At 48.0% G+C, this 20122-nt stretch overlaps 1 protein-coding gene across 2 annotated transcripts in view; it reads right to left on the reverse strand.

The window, feature by feature from the left end:
- DNAAF9 (dynein axonemal assembly factor 9) overlaps positions 1–20122 on the reverse strand; it is a 2133167-nt gene that overhangs the window by 442375 nt on the left and 1670670 nt on the right. For both annotated transcript variants that reach the window (XM_069632250.1, XM_069632251.1), the window contains one exon: positions 1845–1882. In XM_069632250.1, coding sequence (XP_069488351.1) covers positions 1845–1882 — 38 coding nt within the window. The remainder of the gene's footprint in view (positions 1–1844; positions 1883–20122) is intronic.

Here is a 20122-nt window from a genome sequence, read left to right on the forward strand (position 1 = left end):
CGTTGGGCAAGGCTCGTTGAGCCAAAAACCTTCCTTAACACGGGACGCAGTATCTTACTTTCCTTGCCAGGGACAAACAGGGGAAAGATGTAGTCTTCAGGTTAGCCATGGCCACATGTACAATGGAACTTTCAGGTGATCCATGGCCAGGCGGGTACAGCCAGCTTGTGCTTTTTGGCCAGCTCCTGGTCTACAGTCATAACAGAGGCTGGTTTGGAACGCAGCTCAAGAACTGGTGCCACTACTGCTTGGCTGAATGGCAATATATATCGGGTCGACGTCACCCTGATCGTCCCCGCCATCGGTGCAAAAAATGTGCATCATTGGAGCTGCAGAAATCATACCAGGAAAGCGGGACGAAGGATTGATCGTCGATAGTAGAGGGCTTATCCTTCGACGTTGAAGGGGTGGCTGTCTGTATTGGCCGAACTTTGGGCCCATCGAAAGGGATCGAGCCCTGAGGTTCACGGAAAGGTCCCGGCTTCCAAGGCTTAACCGCCTTATTCGGCACAGAGCCCTAAAGCTCTCCTGATGGCAAGGTCGTCGGTATCAGTGCTTGCAAGAAGTCGGGGTCACCGAGCGCTGGTGAAGTCTCCGGTGCCTGGCGTTTCGGGGGGCGCACCCACTCCTACAGCCACCTTTTCGAACATCGTAAGCATCTGCGACTTGAAGTCCTTCCACTCCTACTGAGTTGTCGTCCCCACCAATGACTTACCTCGTTCTGAAGAGGAGTCAGTGTCACGTCGGGCTGGTGACGCATTTTCCTTATATGAGAGGACGATGAAGAAGAAAGGCTCAGTGACTGAGATAGCTTCTTCGTCTGGCACTGATGTCTAATCTCATCGGTGGTGGGCATCTCCGCTTCGGCCTCTGAGAACTTAACAGTCGACCAAGCAGGTGATTTTGATTGTGGTTGGCCCACTGCATGCTTGGATGCCCGCTCCCAAAGGGACTTCGGGTTCATTTTCCCACTCAATGCGCATCCCTCGGTGTCATGACCAGTGCTGAGGCACCACACACAGATGTTGTGGGGGCCGGTCACCGACATCTTGAAGTCGCAGTACATGCAGCTCTTGAGCCACGAAATCCAAGGTGCGGACATCTCATGGTCAAGAAAATACACAAGATTTGACGAGAAATTGTCGAATAGAGTTGAGGAATCGATGAGTAACACGCTATGTTCCTCAGGAGAACCATGTTGAGCATGCAGGAAAAGTAACTGAGGTAAGGGGCCTAGGGACACAGAATATATACGATGCCCAATGTCACGTCCGTAGCTGGCGATCGAGCAGAGTGAGACACATCAACCATCAACGGCCGAGTGGAGATCCATTAAGCCCCCTATCAAAGAATTTTTCGAGCAGCAGAGCTGGATGAGGATATCTATCTGATAAGGAATCTGCGGTTAGAAAAGCAATCCATTGAAAGAAACTTTCTAATCAAAGAAAGGTTCAGCAAAATAAAACCAATTAAAAGGTCTTAAAATATGTTCTGTGGAAAAAGGAACAAAGGAAAAGTTTGCAGAGGTGCCACATATAGATTGAGGTTTTATCAGTCAGGTCTACCCCATGAGGTCTCTGCAAAACGCTCTGGGATACATACGTGAGGCAAAACAGAGCCAGGGTAGTGTGAATACAACAGAACTGGAGCCCAGGATTGGAGATTGGGATATAAAATGAAATAAATAAATACACAAAATACAGAAACATATCTACTAAATGTCGGTGCTAATGAATTTAAGCAAAATGTCCTCATTGATACGTAATGAAAATGAAAAAAGACGTTTTATACACTATTGTTCACAACCCAGTGAAAAGATTTAAAAAAAAGGTTAAAGGTTTTACCTTGTGAACACTGGTCCAGGAATTTTGGGAAAACATACCTACAAAATAAAACAGAGATAATGTAAATATGATGTATATTCTCAAACTAATAAATAGGAGTATAATAAACATAAAATAATGCCTGTTAAAAACAGTACTATTGCCACAGTTATGTGTTACAATATCAAATTGTAGAAAACAAGTACTTTGTTTGGTAAGTCCTACCTACCACAGATTTCTCATCTTAAAAAGTATGCTCACAGGGGTAAGTCTGCTATGGGAGATTTTCCGGAAACCCTGGTTGGCTCTCGATCGGCTCCATGTGACGTTGTTTACCGCCATTACTCCAGATGTAACTTTCTTAGTGGTGTGTATATGAAACCGTCTGTACTTTATGACCTCCGTTGAGCAGATTACTCAACTCTCGATAATTTTCTTTCTGCTGGATGTTCCTCCTATGGATTCCTCATCTTGATATCTATCTCCCAGTGCAGTTGCTCTTTGGAAACTTGACTGCTGCAGGGGCCAGTATACGTTGAGGCACAGCGCCCCATGCCTCTAGTTCCACAATAGCACTCTGACGCTGATGACACTGAAGGAAGGCAGAACCAAGGTGTACTAGCTACCCACCAAAAGGATGTGCGATGAGGAATCTGTGGGAGGAACATCCATCGGAAAGAAAATTACTGAGAGGTAATTAATTTGGGTCTTCTAATGGATTCCTTCCTTCCACGGTTTCTTCATCTTTGATAGACTACCAAAGCAGTACTTCAGCATGGAGGAGGGAGGAGAGCTGGACACCACCTAAACCTGAAATGTCTGAAGAACAGCTCTACCAAGCATCCTTTCCTGACTGTGATTCCAAGCACCACTCTTTAGCAAACATGCGCAAAGTAGCTCAAGTAGCTGTCTGGCAAATGTCCTGAACAGGGACTCCATGTTGCATGAGGGTGATACACCTTGACAGGGTTTATTTAGTCACAGCCCTGTCACTACGGGCACCAGTATAACCAGAAAAAGATGGAAATCTTTCCTGGCCTTTTTCGTCTGGCAGAGGTGGTTGCTGAGGGTCTAGCAGGTGGGAACATTCTTCAACCATGGAAGAATGACGTGTAGGAATAAAGAAAGGAGGCAAATCTTTGGAGAGAGATGAAATCAAAGACTGCTTTTGTGAGAAAGGAGCCTCAATCTGAACTTCTTCTTGGGGAAGACCAAGTTGGATGGTTTAACTGACAAAGCCTGAAGCTCACTCACCTGTCTAGCAGAAATGACGGGGACAAGGAAATTCACCTTAAGGGTGAGCAATCTTATTGAACAAGAATGGAGGAGCTCAAATGGAGCACCCATTAGAAATGTTAACTGTGAGAAACCTGAGGGTATCCTCACACCTACTTCCCCTGGATCCTCTTCTCAGATGGCCATGGGAAGGCCATTGCTTTTGGACCCGACCCTGAAGATGGAAAAGCGACAGGAATCACCTGGGTTGAGGGTCCTTGGGGATTGGGAAGAGGGTATCCACAGGGAGACATGAGAACCCTTTCCCTTATGAGAACCAACAAGCCAACCTAACCATCCCAAGGCCTTTATGGGCTATTGTAAATTATCTCCCCTCATGTTCCCTTATTCAAACAACTAGAGTACTGGGACAAGGAAGAGAGGACTAGGAGTGGTGAAAAATAGTATGTAATTTCGCCACTCTAGTACTGAGATGAGGAAGAGGTCGGCAGAGTATTGTAAAGGTCAGGCATGTCCCAAGTTCTCCTTTAATTTCAGGCAGACAATTACAATTGGGGGAGACCAGCAGAGAATCCTGTATGCAAGGAGGCAGCCATGGTGGGTCCCGCAGGAGAGCCAGGACGCCGGCAGACGACCCCAAGGAACTGTGCAACCCAGGATCAGGCGGGCCATAGGAAAAACACAGGTGTGGGAGCCTCCGTGGTAAGAGATACGCAGCCGCAGTTGCAAGCAAGAAAAAGGAAGTAAAGTAGCCGCCAGCATCCGTGGAAAGGAACCGAAGCTGCCAGTGGGAACGGGAGAGAATCCGAAGAGCAAGCGGGGCTTGTGATTGAAGGTTTCCCCTTCTCTATCTCATTCGAGTACAGAGGTGGTAAATACAAATTGGTGACAGAGAATGATATCCAGAGTGTGAAAGGTAAACTGATGATCGAGGGCCCAAGTCAGCCCCATGACATGGAGAACAACGGTATGGAGACCCCAAAAGGTGGACATCTTGGCTACAAGTGGCACGTCTCTGGCTCTCGGAAATTGAAGATTATGTGGGAATGGGAGTGCTCTCTAGTGCACAACGGAGGAGAGTTTGGAAATATTGTGGTGGAGTGGAGTAGAAGCAGTGTGGGTATTTCTGTAGAAAACTAAAGTGAATGAAGCTTTTAGAATCCAGAGATGCTAGAAGCACTTTTGAGGTTTTGAGGATTTATATGATAGTGGGGGTGCCTGCCCTGTCTTTCGTTTAAGCAACTGAGGGGGACGGATCAGAAGGAGAAATTATCTTACCGTAATGTTCTTTATATGGATGCTTCTTCCGCAGATTCCTCATCTTGATAGATATCCTTGTCCAGCTCTGCAGCTCGGAAACTTTTTCATAGGGGGCGTAGTGGACCTGACTGTATCATCGATCCGTCTTGCGCAGTGGTTGACTGTCAGCTTCAGAAGTGACGTAAGGTGCCATGCATATACCACGTCACTACGTCCCATGCCTCCGTTCCTCCTGACTTTTCCCGGGCTCAAACGCTGCATAGGAAAACAGAAGTAGGCTAACCAGCCATAAATTTAGCAGCTATGGAATAGAAACCAACATGTTTTCAATGAGAAAACCAACTCTATTTTGTATGATTTAACTGCGATGAGCACCCCAGAGCCATCGCCAACGTACTACATGGAATCAGAAGTGAAAAGCCACAACACTTTCTGAGCGTGGAAGAGTGTTGAGGAATCTGCAGGAGAAGAATCCATAGAAAGAACATTACGGTCAGGTAATTTCTCCTTCAATGGATTGCTATTCTCCAACAGATTCCTCATCTTGATAGACTCCCCAAGCAGTAAGCCAAAGAAGGAGGACAGAAAGGATCACACAAGCAGGTTCTGCAGAACTGCTCTGCCAAAACGTGTATCAGCCCAACGTGCAACGTCCAACGCATAATGCTTTGTGAAAGTATGTAAAGAGGACCACGTGGCAGCACAGCAAATGTCCCGACCTGGGACAGCCCCCTTAAGGGCAGTGGAAGCAGAGAATCCCCTGGTGGAATGGGCCCCGCTACCCGGTGGGACTTCTTTTCCCACCGATTGATAGCACTCATCAAAGATGCATAAAAAATATCCAGTGCGAGATTGTCATCGCAAGACATTTGCGTGAAAGAGAATGGGCGACGAACAACTGGTCGGTCTTCCTGAACTCAGCTGCACGGGCAACGTAAAAAGTGAAAGCGCTCTTCCTCCTTAGATGGGTGTAGAGGAGGATATAACAGCGGCAAGGCAATAGACCGTGAAAGATGAAAGTCCGAAACAACCTTCGGAACAAACCCTGGTCTGACCTTAAGGATACCCTCTCTCTGAAGAAACGCAAAAAGGGAAGCTTGCAGCATAAGGCTGCAGCGTGCTCTCTCCTGGGTGATGTGATGGCAATCAAACAGGTCGTCTTAAGGGACAGCAACCTAAGTGAACAAGAATACATAGGCTCAAATAGAGCCGCCATAAGAAAGGTGAGAACAAGGTTAAGGTCCGAATCCGGAACAACAAAGGGAGTTGTTGGGAATTTGTTGAGAAGGCCTTTCAGGAATTGGGCCATGACCGTTATGGTAAAAAAGGAACCTTGATCCGGGGACCTTTTAAACGCAGAAAGGGCCGTCAAATAGACCTCGACTGTTGCAACCTGAAGAGGCTAGTGAAAGAAGGAACTCCATCACCATTTTGGTAATGCAAGAGATGGGGTTAACCCCGCGCTCCCTGCACCATGCCTCAAATCTTCTCCACCTGCACGCATGCAGAGATCTTGTAGACAGTCTGCGTGCAGCCAGCAGCACCTCAAGAACTTCCTCTGAGAGGTCCCAGTCATCACACCTCATCCGCTCAAGTGCCACATATGTAGTTTGAGGGAATCGGGGTCGGGTGCAGTATCCTGAGACAACCAGCAAGATGGCCAGAATGACAGATCCAAGAGGTCGGACTACTACATTCTCCTTGCCCAATCAGGTGTGATCAAGATCATAGTCACTTGAAACTTCTTCAACCTTCAGAGAATCCACGGAAAGCCGGGGTTCGGAGGGAACGCGTAATAGAGAGGGAAGTCTAATCCACCAGAAACGCGTCCATCAGTTCACTGGGAATTCCCTTGAGCAAAACTGTTCGCACTTCCTGTTGGCTTCCGAGGCTAACAGATCCACTGCTGGGGTACCCCAGAGAGCAAAGAGCTCCTTCAGGACTTCCTGGCACACTTCGCATTCGTGTAAAACCGTGCTCTGTCTGCTCAGAGTATCCGCCAAATTGTTCTCTGTACTCGCCAGGTGTACTGCCGAGACCGAGATGTGATTTTCTAGCAACCAGAACCACAGTTGCATGGCTTCTGGCCAGAGGGGACAGGAATGCACACCACCTTACTTGTTTAAGTATCTAAGTAGTGTATGGCCACTGTGTTGTCCGTTAGAATCAGGACACGTTTCGCCTTGAGCGATGCTGCAAATGCCTTCAGGGCTAGTCTGACGGCTCGCAACTCCAGCCTGTTGAAATGCCACCTGGCTACCGACACAGTCCAGAGGTTGCTCACCTGCAAGTCCTCGCAGTGAGCGCCCCAACGCTTCAGGGGCGCATCCGTGACCACTCAGGTCTGAGGCCAAGGAGGCCAGAAGGGTTCCATCGCCATAAGATTCTTGTGCGTGTACCACCAACCGATTCCGCAAACTACCTGGCTGGACACCCTGAGAGGAACCAAGAGAGCTCCCAGATATAGAGACAACTGGTTCCATAGGAGCCACTGAAGGGATCTCATTCGCAGTCTGGCCTCTGGCACCAGGAAAATGCAGGAGGCCATGAGGCCTAAAAGGCAGAGAAAGGAAGCTGCTGGTAAAGTGGCATGTTTCCGGAACAACTGGACCATCTGTTGTATGTTGTCAGCTCTCTCCTCGGGAGGGAAGGCCATCCCTGCCAGGGTGTCTAGGACTGCCCCAATTAACTGTACCCTTTAGACCGGTCTCATGTGGGAATTGTTTAAGTTCAGGGAGAAGCCCAGCCTGTGCAGTAGCAGACAGGTGTCGTCTAGATGAGTCAAAACCTGTTCCGCCGACTTCCCCCGGATTAGCCAGTCGCCCAAGTACGGGAGTACGTGCACTTCGAATCTCTTGAGGTGAACCGCGACTACCGCCATGAGCTTGATGAAGACCCTAGAGTAGGAGTTCAACCCAAAAGGCAGCACTTTGAACTGATAGTGCTTGTCCCCAATTAGGAACCACAGGAATTTCCTGTGATTCTGATGTATGGGCACAAGGAATTAGGCATCCTGCAGGTCTATGGACACCAGGCAGTCCTGAAGCTCGAGAGCATGAAGAGAATTTTCGCTGGTCGACGTCAAAGGCTTATCCTTTGGATCTGTGGGTCTGGATGCTGAGTGCTTAGCTTGCAGCGGAGCCCTAGAGGCTGATGGATTAGGTATCGGCGCTAATAGCTCTGACGGGCGATGGCCGGCGTGGGAGAGACTTCTAGAGGGCAATTTTCTGGCCTCATGGGGCAAGGAATTCAAAAGCTCAGTCGGTGCCAAAGGCATCGACTTCTTGGCAAGCATGGGGTCTTGGGTACCGAGCACCAAGTTGGCTGCAGAGGCCTGCTGGTCGGGGGGGGAGCTGCACCTACAGCCGCCTGTGATGAAATATGTCAAGCATTTCTTTTTTTTTAAAATCCTACTCTTCCAGAGTGGTCGGTCCCTTGGAGGGCTGACCTCGCTCCAAGGAAGAATCCGATTCCTGCCGATGGTGATGTCGCTTCTTCCGTGAGGAAGAGTATGGGGAATGGCTTCTGAAGTGGGACGTCTTTTTTTGTTTTCTTGCAGTGCCGGTCCTTGTGACAAGTGGGCTCCTCAGTCTCTGCCTCAGACTACCGGACCAGAGACCGCGCCTGAGACTCTGGCGACGGACGGCCCAGGGCCAGCTTACCGGCTCGGTCTCAGGGACTTGGGGTGCATGTTGACGTACTGCGCATAGGCCTCAGAGTCGTGACCGGAACCCAAACACCACAAGAAGACATTGTGCGGGTCCGTCACAGACATTTTGGCCTCGCAATCAGCGCACTGCTTGGAACCCGAGATCCGGTGCAAAGACATGATTGAGGTAAATCTAACAAAGCTAGTCAAAATGTTGAGTGAAACCAAAGTAGGTTCCTGATGCAGCGCTTGAGTGCACAGAAAAAAGGAACTGAGGCATGGGGCGTTGTGACGTGGTATATGTATGGTTCCTGATGATTGATCACCGCGCAAGACAAATCGACCATCGACGGCTGAGTCAAGGTCCACTATGTCCCCTGTGAAAGGTATTCCGAGCAGCAGTTCTGGACAAGGATATCTATCAAGAGGAGAAATCTGTGGGAGAACAGAAATCCATTGAAGAGGAGTTATTGAGATGAAAGGGACAAGGTCAGTCCAAAGTCAGTCATGGATATTAATCCGGCACGGACGTTTAGGGTGGGGGGGGGGATTGTAGTTGAGGTTTGGGTTTTGCACAGTTAAATATTCAGAAGTGGAAATGTTTCTATTCTTGGGGGAAAAATAGGCTGGAAAGCATACAGTCAACAAAGTTTGTTGCAGAGACACAGAGGAGAGGCAGAAGGGGGCTATAGTGGGAGGACTTATAATTAAATAATGAAGGGATCTATCCTGGATTTGGCAGTTGGTTCTCTGGCTGCCAGAAGAGTTATCTCCCCTACAGAGAGAACTCTGATAGTGCAGGAATTTCAACGGGTTAAACTAGATATTCTCCTGGTACAAGAGACTCATCCACCTTGCATTTCAAAAACCGCCGCACTCATTGCCATAATTGCAGGCATTGTAAAGACAATGCCTTCCGTCACAATTCCGAGCTTTTTTAGCGTGATTTGTGCCTTCCCTGGTGCTGTCATTGAAACACACGAAGTGTTCCCTTCCAAAGATGGCCGCCGGACCCAGCTCTGCCCACCTTCCCATCACATGACCGGCACGAGAGGTCCCATTGGCTGGGAGTTTGCATTTCTAGCCAACCACACGCCGGTAGGCGAACGCCGGCCCTCTCCCCAAGGATCCTCTCCTAAGGATCATACCCTGTCTGGAGCCTGTCCGGAGGCGTCCGAGGCACGGGGCACAGACCTCCGCCAACTTGTTGGTAAGCCGTCCTAGACTTTGTGACTATCCCCGACCTTGTCAACTCTAAACCATCCATCAAGATCCCCCAAGCGGCAACCCCGCGCCTGCATTTGCGCATTACCTTCATCAGACATGTGCTTGCAATCACACTGCCTCAATTGTTGTTATGCAATGTTAAACCGGCTTACTGTGCAACGTGCTCTGATAAATGTTTACTTGTCCCACCATGCCCTGGCCACTCTGCACTAATACAACGCACCACCACTACTAACACCACCCCCTTTAGTCCACGACTTGGCTATAGTTTCTCAGCGAGCCGCCATCCCAGCTGCGCGTACGGCAACCACGCATTTAGCTCAGCCCACGAACACGCGCGTGACCTGCCTTACCTGTCTGTCCTAGTTACTACGGTCCGACTCGCCTCAGCACAATCGTGCATCACCTTCCAGTTTGAGCACGTATTAACTCCTGAATTCATCCTACCTGCCCACGTGCCAACACTACATCTGATCGCGTATCAGCATCTCTCAGGATTGTGCACCATCTCCTAAACCACATCTTATCCGATTGCGCACTAACACTGTTACCTGACCGCGTATCAGCATTTCACCAGACCTTGCTTCAGTGTTCCATACGATTGTGCATTAATTCCCAACTTAGACTGCACCTGATGCTGCACAACTGCAACTGTCTTGCAGTAGCCTAGATGAAACCAATGCCGCATAACTGTACCTACCCTGCTACAGCCTTAACAGTATTTCGAATTTAGCCTTTGCCTGCCTGATATTGCACAACTAAAACTGCCTTTTTGCACTATATTAGCAAGTTTGAACTTAGCCTATGCCTGCCTCGTATTGCACAACTGAAACTGCTCTTTTGTACTATAATAGCAAGATTGAATTTAGCCAATGCCTGCCTGGTATTGCATAACTGAAACTGCTCTTTTTACACCTTGCCAGTAATTTCGACTTTAGCCTAGGCCTGCCCTGATGTTGTATAACTGAAATTGCGGCTGCAATCTATTGAAGTTGCCCTTCCTCTGCACCATATTAGCAATCTCGAACCAAGTCCTTGCCCACCTTGCCATACCAACAACTAAACTGACCACTCTCTGCATTATATTAACTATGCTCCCTTGGCTCATTCTCACCATGTTCCCTTTTTGCATTATGAACAACAACATTCCTTTCAGCAGCAACAGCTACATACCATACAACAATGGACTTGCTAAACGCAGCTGCCCTAGACACCATCCTATCCCCTGTCCCACACCCTTCCTCCCCTCCCTCCCACCATTCCCACATATCGCTCACCAACACATCATTCTTAAAGTTAATGCCACACCAGTTAATACCCCACCCAACATTACCAACCTTACCAAAGCTGACTACATTGCCACTAACCCATACCGTCCCAATCCACTAGGACACCACCGCCCCACAACTAACCCTACCCTCCATGACTGCAATAAATGACTCGGCGCTAGACTCCCCACCACTTCCAGTAAGCTGCCTGCCACACCTATGACCGAGACCACAACTAAGGACAGCGCTAATGCCACTAACACAACATCTCTAAAAGGTGCACTACTCAATGTTAGATCTCTAGTAGCCCTCCCCACCGAAATTGCCAATATTATTCTATCAGGAGACCTCGACTTCCTTGCTACTACAGAAACATGATTACATGAAGCAGCAGGACCATACCTCACTCTTGCCATTCCCGACAACTATTCCATTCTCAGAGCGGACAGACATAATGCTCGCGGAAGAGGTGTAGCAATCATTTTCAAATCCTCACTCGACCTCAGACCGATCACTTCCCCCCGCTAAACTCCTGTGAGCACCTCACCATTAAAGTACAAACTACCCCTAAGAGCACAATTACTCTGCAACTAATATACAGACCCCCGACCCCACAGGCTCCCTCGAGGAAGACATTACCACTCTCATAGCAGAGAATTCCAAGCCCCACTCCCAAAATATTATTCTAGGAGACTTTAATCTAGGGTACAACGGCCCGAACGACACTCCAGCCGCCTCTTTGGCTAATGCCCTATCCGAGCACAACTTTTCTCAAGTCATTACACTACCTACCCACCAGAAAGGTAGAACCATTGACTGGGTCGCAGCCCATAACTGTAATATCACTTGCAAAGCCCCACAACCTCTTGCATGGACTGACCACTCCCTCATAATATTCGACATCAACCTAAACAATCCTAACCCTAAGCAGAGCCCCCTCTCACCAGCCTGCCTGACGAGAAACAAGCGCAATATCACTGCGGAGACCCTCACTCCTCTGATCCTCCCCTTCCTCAACACACTCCCAGCCACAGCCGACATCAACCTTCTAGTCACCACCTACAATGATGCCCTAAAACGCATGCATTGATGCCGTTGCCCCACTAAAGCTACGCAATGGTAAACCTGGAGCCCATTTGAACCCTTGGTACACACCGGAACTCAAAACTCTTAGAAAAAAGAAAGCCAAGATGGAAACCCTATGGAAAACCAACCCATCAGCAGAAAACAAATCTAATCTCATGACCATCTCCTCCCACTACAAGAAAGAGATAATCCGCACCAAAAAGGAAGCCTACAATGTCAGAATCAATAACGCCTAATCCTACGCTAAAGAGCTATTCACCATACTGAAGGAATTAGAAAATCCCAACCCTCCAACTGACACTTGTGCGAAGGACAAGCTATGGTGCACCAGTATCCAAAATGCCCTGGCTAACAAAATCACTGGTCTTCAAAACAAAATCGAGTCCAAAAGATTACAACTCTCTAACAGTAACGCCTTCACATCTAGCACACCCACCCCGACCAGCAACACTTGCGGCTTCACATTCAAAATGGTCACCATACCCGGAATCCAAAAAATCATAGCATCCCTCAATCCCTCTAATTGCAAAGGGGATAGCTGCCCCGCCCAGATCATCAAAGATGCTGCGCGAGACCTAGCCCCCTTCATCTCCAAACTAGTAAACCTTTCCTTCTCGACCAACTCTGTACCTAACAACCTGAAACAAAACAAAAAAAAAAACAATCTCTCGACCCTGCCATTCCCACCAACTACAGGCCCATCACCACTGTCCCCTTCCTGCTAAAAATCCTCGACAGAGTTGCCTACCTGCAAATCCAAGATTACTTAGAGTCCAATCAACTGCTAGGCCTGCGTCAATCTGGCTTTCGTCCTCAACACGGAACAGAAACTGCCCTTGTTGACCTCAAAAGTCAGATTGATGACATCAAGGACAAAAACAAAGCAGCTATACTACTCCTCCTAGACCTCTCAGCAGCCTTCGAACTGGTTGACCATAAAATACTCAGCAACCATCTCTCATCTGCCGCCCACTTCTCCCCCTCTGCTGTCATGTGGATACAATCTTTCCTAGCCAACAGAACCATGAGGGTCTTCTCATCGGTGTCATGAACTACAGAACACGTCCCTTTTGGACTTCCTGGTCCTTGGCACAACGTGGCGTGCATTCCATAATACTCCCAACATGGTCGTCCAGCGTGAAACCCTTTTCTCGCTCCACGCGCTGGACGTAACGTATTCTATTAATAGACCACGCCTTCCGCGGCTCTGCGCGTCTCAATGCTATTGCAAAGTAGCGATCCGACGTGTGTTCCGTAGCTCGCGGTATTGTTTCCTTGTACCTGTCTATCTACCCGTTCCTTGCCCCTTCCTTTCCTCCCATTTCCTGGACTCCTGTGCTAGTTGCACCTTTCCTAGTTCCTCGGATTCCTGGATCCACGTCCCGGAAACTGAACGCACTCTGGAGTCGGAAGAGACTCGGGCAGCCTTGTTCAAAACCAGGTCCGTCCGCAAGAAGGCAGCGACCAAAGACTCCAGCAAAGAACGGACCCAGGTGAGAAGGAGGGAACTCCTTGACAATCGGTGGCTGCAGCAGACCCCATCCCCATCACCTGCGGTGTCCCACAAGGGTCCTGCGTCTCCCCCACCCTCTATAACATCTTTACAAAACCTCTCTTTGATAAGTTGGACCATCTGGGTGTCACCTACCCCAAATACGCAGATGACACCCAGATACTCCTCTCCTCACCATCATTAGCAACTACAACACAGACGCCACTAGGATTAACAAAATCTTCACCATCATTCAGGCATGGATGGCCACACACGGCCTCTGCCTGAATGATGAGAAGAACGAGCTTCTCCTAGTCGGATCCCCCAATAATCTACTGAAACTTAGCCCCGATTACTCCAACTTCATCATTGATGGCCACATCATCCCAGTCGTGAAAATCGTGAAAACCCTAAGCTTCTACCTTGACGCCAATACCAACCTCTTCAAACAAGTTAACATGACCGCCTCAGCTACTGCCTACACTGGAAAACTAATTAGGGCCTGCAGACCTTTTCTATCCACGAACAGCTGCCTCATTCTGGCCAGGGCCCTCATTCAATCAAAGCTTGACTCCTGCAATAGCCTCTACCTTGGTGCCAGTCAAGCTATAGTCAAGAAACTTCAGATCCTCGTAAAATAATGCGCTGAGAGCAGCATTAAATATTCCCAGGAGAGAGCATATCTCCCACTTAAGAATATCCTGCAAATGGCTATCCATCCAACAAAAAATCGACTAAAAAACCCTCTGTCTTACCTATAAAGCCCTAAATCACCTCGCACCCCGTACCTTACCAACAAACTCACCTTAAAACCTAACAATAGAATCACTAGATCCTCCAATACTCTCTGCCTCACGGTGCCCAGATTCACCGCCAAAAGAGCCGGGGGCTGGAGTTTCACTGTCCTTGCCCCTCAACTTTGGAACACCTTGCCGCTGAATATTAAATTGGCCAAAACCTTCCAATTGTTCAGAAAATTAGTCACCAGCTGGCTTCTGGGGAAGGCAACCTTCAGATAGACTAGCTTATTTCTAACTGTATATACTGTACATACCCTGAAATGTCTAATTGTGAAATCTAACTGCCTGCTTGTACATACCATATATGGCATATTACCGCCACAACTGTATAATTGAAAGTATTCTCTATATATTCTGTAACTATGTAACCTGTCCTTAAGCATCCATATACCCCTGGGTCTGGAGCGCTACACTAAATAAAATAAACAAACAAACATTGTATGAGGGGGAGAGAACCAGCTCTTAGGTTTAAATTGTAAGGTGATGTTTTTAGTGTCCAGACTACTAAAAAAAAGAGAGGTGGCTATCATGTTGTCAAAGAGATTAGCGCTGGAGCTGACTGGGAAACTCATTGACCAAGAGGGGTATTACATTTTCCTTAAAGACACAGGGGAAAGTGGTTACAGTAGGATCCATTTATTGTCCTAATGGACAACTGGCCTTTTGGAGAGCGGTGAAAGTCAGATTATTCACTGAAGGGCCACTAGTGGTGGTGGGGGGTGGTGGGGGACTTTAATATGGTTTTGGACCACTTAAAGCATAGTAAGAAGATGTGGAATGATACCCCTGCACAGCGCATAGAGGGTGATTTCCGTAGGTTTCACTCGATTAACCAGGATTTGGGGGTTTCAGATTCATACATAGCCGACGTGCCGGGTGAACCATCATAAACATACTATTCACGATTGTTTCTCTAGAATAGATATAATCTTGGTGGATTAATTTTTGAAGGGTCATGCCTCAGAGTCAAAAGTCTTCCCCGTCCCGTGGTCTGTCCACGACTTAGTTTGAATAGTGGTAGGAGAATGGCTGGGAGAGACTAACAGGGGGAGGTGGATGTGCAATGACTATCTACTAAGTTATAGAGACATTTCCCAATCGCTACTTTCGGAAAAGAAATGAATATTTTGAATTTAACGACAACAGAGAACTATGGCTGAAAATCACAGTCGGATGGCTTTAAACCTGCCATAAGAGGTGTACTCAGACGAATGAGTTTGCAGAAGAAGAAAGCGAGGTTGAAAGATGAGGAGGCCCTTAACACTCGCTACAGCTAAACAGCTGTAAACCCTCAAGTCAAAACTTAAATCCCTCTTCTTAAAGTAAGGTGATGCTTTTAAAGCAGGAATAAGACGAAAAAGTGTACGAGGCCGAGATGATTCTGGCCTGTTAACTTCAGGAGAAACGTAAGGGGGACTCTGCTATACCAAAATGACATAATAGGGGAAGAATTTAGAAAGTTTTATGAGCTTCTATACACAGCGGGGAATAAAGGAGATGGTTCACATATAAATTGAATTCTGGATCAACTCCCTATCCCAGGGATTTCTCAGGAAACTGCCTCAGCTCTGGAATCACCCGTGACTCTAGAAGAGGTAATACGCACTATTAAAAAAATGAAGAGTGGTACTAAACCAGGAGAAAATTGCTTCTTGGTTACATTTTATAAAATATTGTTTAATACTATACTAGACGGAGGTATCTTCCCAGACACGATGATGGACGCCATCATAGTTGTCATACATAAGGAAGGAAAGGATCCAACGGTATCAGGTAATAATATCCCCATATATATGGTCGCCGTCAATAATATCGCCGGGAAAATGCTGTGGCGATATTATTTGGGTGACCATATATGTGGGGACAGGGGCAAAAAAATGTTTTAAAAAAAAAAAAAAATACGAAAAAAAAAAAGTTTGGGGGTTGCCCCCTGCATGTTCCATGCAATAATGTCGCCACAAAAAACGGAAATTTTTCGGCGATATTTTTGCATGGTGAGATTTTTGTGGCGACAGTATTACATGGGACCGATCCAACCTCCTTGTCCTCCTACAGAGCCATCCCCCTACTGAAGGTAGATGTAAAGATACTTGCGAAGACACTGGAAAATAGGCTAGAAGGGATTCTACTATAATTACTTCATGGGGATCAAGTGGGTTTTGTTAGGGAGAGACAGGGCTCTGACAATATTCGCAAAATCATAGAGTTGATGCATTCATTATGCAACAACTCAGAACTTAGAGGCCTGCCTAATTGCCTTGGACTCAGAAAAGGCCTTTGAAATGGATTCACTGTACCTATGAACCGGCCTGCATTACCTCCTGAGAGTGTCAGCCTGGCTGCTCGTCCAACATTACCAATTGAGAGCCTTGGCTGGGGTGCTCTGTGCTTCTACCCTATATGAATAGGGGGAAGAAAATCAGATACCTGCATCCAATCTTTATAGTCACCTGCAGAAACAACACATCCTAGTCAGCCTTCTGAAATTCGTGAACCACCAAGGACCTTTTGTGGGGGAAGAGGGAAATGCCCTTTCACATTCAGAGTACCAATTCACATCTTATTCTCCCCCCTGTGCCTTTGTCACTTCTGCCATTTCTGGACAGTTTGTGCCCTTTCATGCTCGCCCATTCCATCCCCCTCTCTCAGTGGTGCCCAACGTGAGCCCTGCATCCCCCTCAAGCATCCCCCCTTTGTCATCCCTTCCCTCCAACAACCATTAACAGCCCCTCACGCTTTAACAGAAACCCCCAAACTGAAATAACAAACCACCATTCCCTTTTTACGAGATGCCCTCTTTCAAACGAGGGCCACCAGCAGGCTACTCGTACCAGCTGGAGTTCACAAACTGGTCACTCCCGCCAGCTCAACCCGGCAGGCGAGAGACTCCCCTTAAGCACAAGTCATTAATGTTTGGCTGGTGAGGGTTCACTCAATTTCCTCCTTTGGCCCTTTTACATATCGGAGGTCCATCATGGGGGAGAGTCTATCTTGAGGAAGTTTACGTGGGCTGTCTGCCTCCTAAGTCTGACCCCCCAGGAGGTGCAGCAGGGCTTGCTCCACTTCCCCGACACCGGTCACTCTGTATTCTTGCCCTTTCCTTTCAAAAAGCGATGCGAATGGGTAGACCCACCTATACCAGATCCCTTTGTCCGTCAGCCACTGCGTTCATGGGCAACAGTCTTTTCTTCGTCCCAGTGGGAAGCCTGATAATTTCTGTAAAGGTTTACTTTGCAGCCCATGTACTCAATTTCCTGTACCTGTTTTGCTCTCATCAGCACATCTATTTTTCTTTGTAGTGGAGGAATTTCACAACAATGACACGAGGGCCACCTCCAAATGCCCTTCCACCTCTGTGGGCCATTTCGATCTGCACTGTCTTAACTCCCTCGGACTGGTAAAGAAGATTCACAATGTCTTCCACATTCTTCTCTTCCTGGATGGGTGTCTCATCGTCCCTCTCCGCCCCTCTCCGCCATTCCGATGACCAGAAGGTTGTTTCTAAGCTCCCAGTTTTTAAGGTTGTCGAGCTTTAGGGCCACCTCTTCTTCGCAGAGCTCCAAATTCGTCATCCAGGAATTTCTTTTCCACCAAGTCTGCATTCATTTGGTTATGATCCAGTCTCTCCACCTTCCCCTCATTTTTCTCAACTTTGCCTCACAATTCCGAGATGGACGTCTGAATGTCACTGCGCAGGGCTCTTATTTTAGCCCTTATTCCCTCAATGGCATCATTGATCATGGCACTCTCCATGGTATGCTTAACGGCAGCTGCACCAACCACGGTTTCCTTCTCCTGTCTCTGGTATTTTTGGTGGGATGCAATTCCTACTTCTCCTTCTCTCCAAGACGCAAGTCAAAACTGAAACCAAGCTTTCTCTACTCTGCTATCTCTGTTTCTCAATAGGGCAGATCTCCGATTGGTTGGGTGTCCCTCTTTACCTTGATGCGGGGCCCACAGCTCACCACAACCCCCTCCTTCTCTGTGGGCTGTGGACCAAACGTTTTCCACCTGGTCCCACCAGTCCGGCGTGTCAACCCTGTCTTTATGGGTCCATCATCCACCTGACACTTGCCTCCTCACCTGCTCTGTCATGCGCTTTGCTGTTCAGCTCCTGCGTTGCCGCCAGCTGGCTCTCAGGACAATCTCTGTGATCTCCCAATGCCACCATACTGTGGATAGCTCTTGGCCTCTTATGAAACTGCTGTGCACCCTCCTCTTGGGCTCTGTGTCCGCTCAGGAAGGGCTTCGCCGTGAGGCTGCCTATCAGCCGCACTGCAGGCTTGCACTCGCCTGCCAGGGCACCGCACACCTCTGCTCGGGTTCCCCTGGCCACAGCACCTGGCTCCCGTGAGAGTGGGCCTCTCCTTAGCCTCTGTGGGATGCTGGTCTCTCATCTCACTCCCTGCAGCGGCTACTGTTCGTAAGTTCCTGGGCTCCGCAATTCCATGCTATACTCTTCGCTGAGCACCGGTTCCTGTCAGCGCCTTGAAGGGCCCGGGTCCTCTCCTTATCAGAACGCTGCTACTTCCTACCTGCAGGGCTGTCACTGCTTCAGGCCAAAGCTGTCACCTTTTGGCACCAAAATGCCACTCAGTCTCATCCGCTAGGCTGCAGCAACTACTGCTGTTTGCAGCCGACTCAGGGTCTCCTCTTACTCCGGTCCGGGGTCCGCACCCCCTAGCCCACCATCTCACCAGCCGCTGCACACAGTTACAGCCGGATCTGGCAGTAATAGATGCGCGTTCTCATAGCATTTATTCCAGCACATGCTGGAGCAAAAGTTCAGCGGCCATTACCTTATGTGCCACCTGGAGGTCTCTATTCAAGAGTTTTAAGATTGCCAAGGTTACAAATCTTCCTTGAAGGTTTCTGCTCAGCAACAAAAAACTTTGTATTAAAAAACAACTTCAATGTGAATTCTAACCATGTAAGACACCTGGTGTACTCCCCTGACAGGTTCATCTTCACTTTAGTTTAACTTTATTCACAGTCTCGTTTCAGCCTGGTGTATTCCTCTGCCAGGACTTCTTTATCTGGTCTGCTCTATACACTTTCAAACGTTGGCTTTGCCTGGTATACTCCCCTGCCAGGACTTTAAGCGTGATTCTATTTCATCCACTTTCAATGGTAATGGTAATTGTTTCACAAAGTTCACATGTGAGGGGTTATCGTTCTCTACACTTGACCTCTCTCAGGCACTACTTCCCTTGGGCACGAGTCCCAGAGTCGTAATTATTATGGTTCTGCAAAATTTCAAAAGGTGAGTAGTTATGCTTCTTTCCCCTTTGCTTTCCTTTCACAGATTTATAAAACTTGTATAGTTCATATACTTGTTTCCATTCGTTGCTTTTCGGCAAAATCGTGTCTCAAATTCTTTTATATTCCATTCACTGTCTACTTTTTTCTGTAACATTTCTTAAGCACCCCGCCGCCCCAATCTGCCCTCTCAAGACTCGCCCGTTTCCTGTGGCGTTCTTCAGTTCACTTTTGGTAGACAGGGTGCAACGTTTCGGTGCTACGCCTTCAGTTTACAGGTTCACTGGCTTCACTCACCGGTCTCCAAGTCCTAGTCGCTGAGACTCTCTGTGCTTGCGTCGGTTCGAGCACTGCTTTCCTGTTCCCACAGGCCCCAACCAGACTTCCTCTTCTGGTACGGTATCAGCGCGGCAAAATGTTTTCTGCAGCCTTGCTCCTTCTGCCTTCCCTTCGAGCCGGTTGGCTCCACAGGCTCATCTCCGGCAGCTCGGTAGTCCCTCGATCATTGTCGAGAAGACACAGCTTCCCCAGGTAGCTCTCTCTTCCTCCATTCAAATTATGCTTTTTAAATATCCCGGCACCTGCCATCTGCTTGTGACCACTGGAGCACGTTCTGCACTTCTCAGTCTTATGGATCTTCATTGCTCCCTTCAGCCTTCTCGTCTCAGTTTTCTCATATGTGTGAAAAGTTCTTCTATTTACCCGATACTGGAAGAGGTTATTAGTAGATCTTGTAGTAAATTGGAGGCAGCATTTTCAATAAGCTATAAAAGCTTGAAGTATGGAATGAACATCGCAAAAAGGGCAAGGCGTGTCTGTGCCTTCATCTGCTGACGCAGTGTTATCTTTTTAAGGGTTACCTTCCTCCATGTGGTCTTCCTCATATCGCCCCCAGGGTCAGGATCAGGTAGAGACTGCCGTCACATTGGCCACATTGGAAGAGGCTACCTCTGTGAAAGAAGGGATGAAATCATCAGATTTATCACAATACCCAAATCAGAAAATATCCAAGCCACTGCACT

The sequence above is a fragment of the Ambystoma mexicanum genome, chromosome 6q (genome assembly GCF_040938575.1).
Source record: "Ambystoma mexicanum isolate Mex_15411 chromosome 6q, UKY_AmexF1_1, whole genome shotgun sequence".
NCBI classification, from domain to species: Eukaryota; Metazoa; Chordata; class Amphibia; order Caudata; family Ambystomatidae; genus Ambystoma; species Ambystoma mexicanum.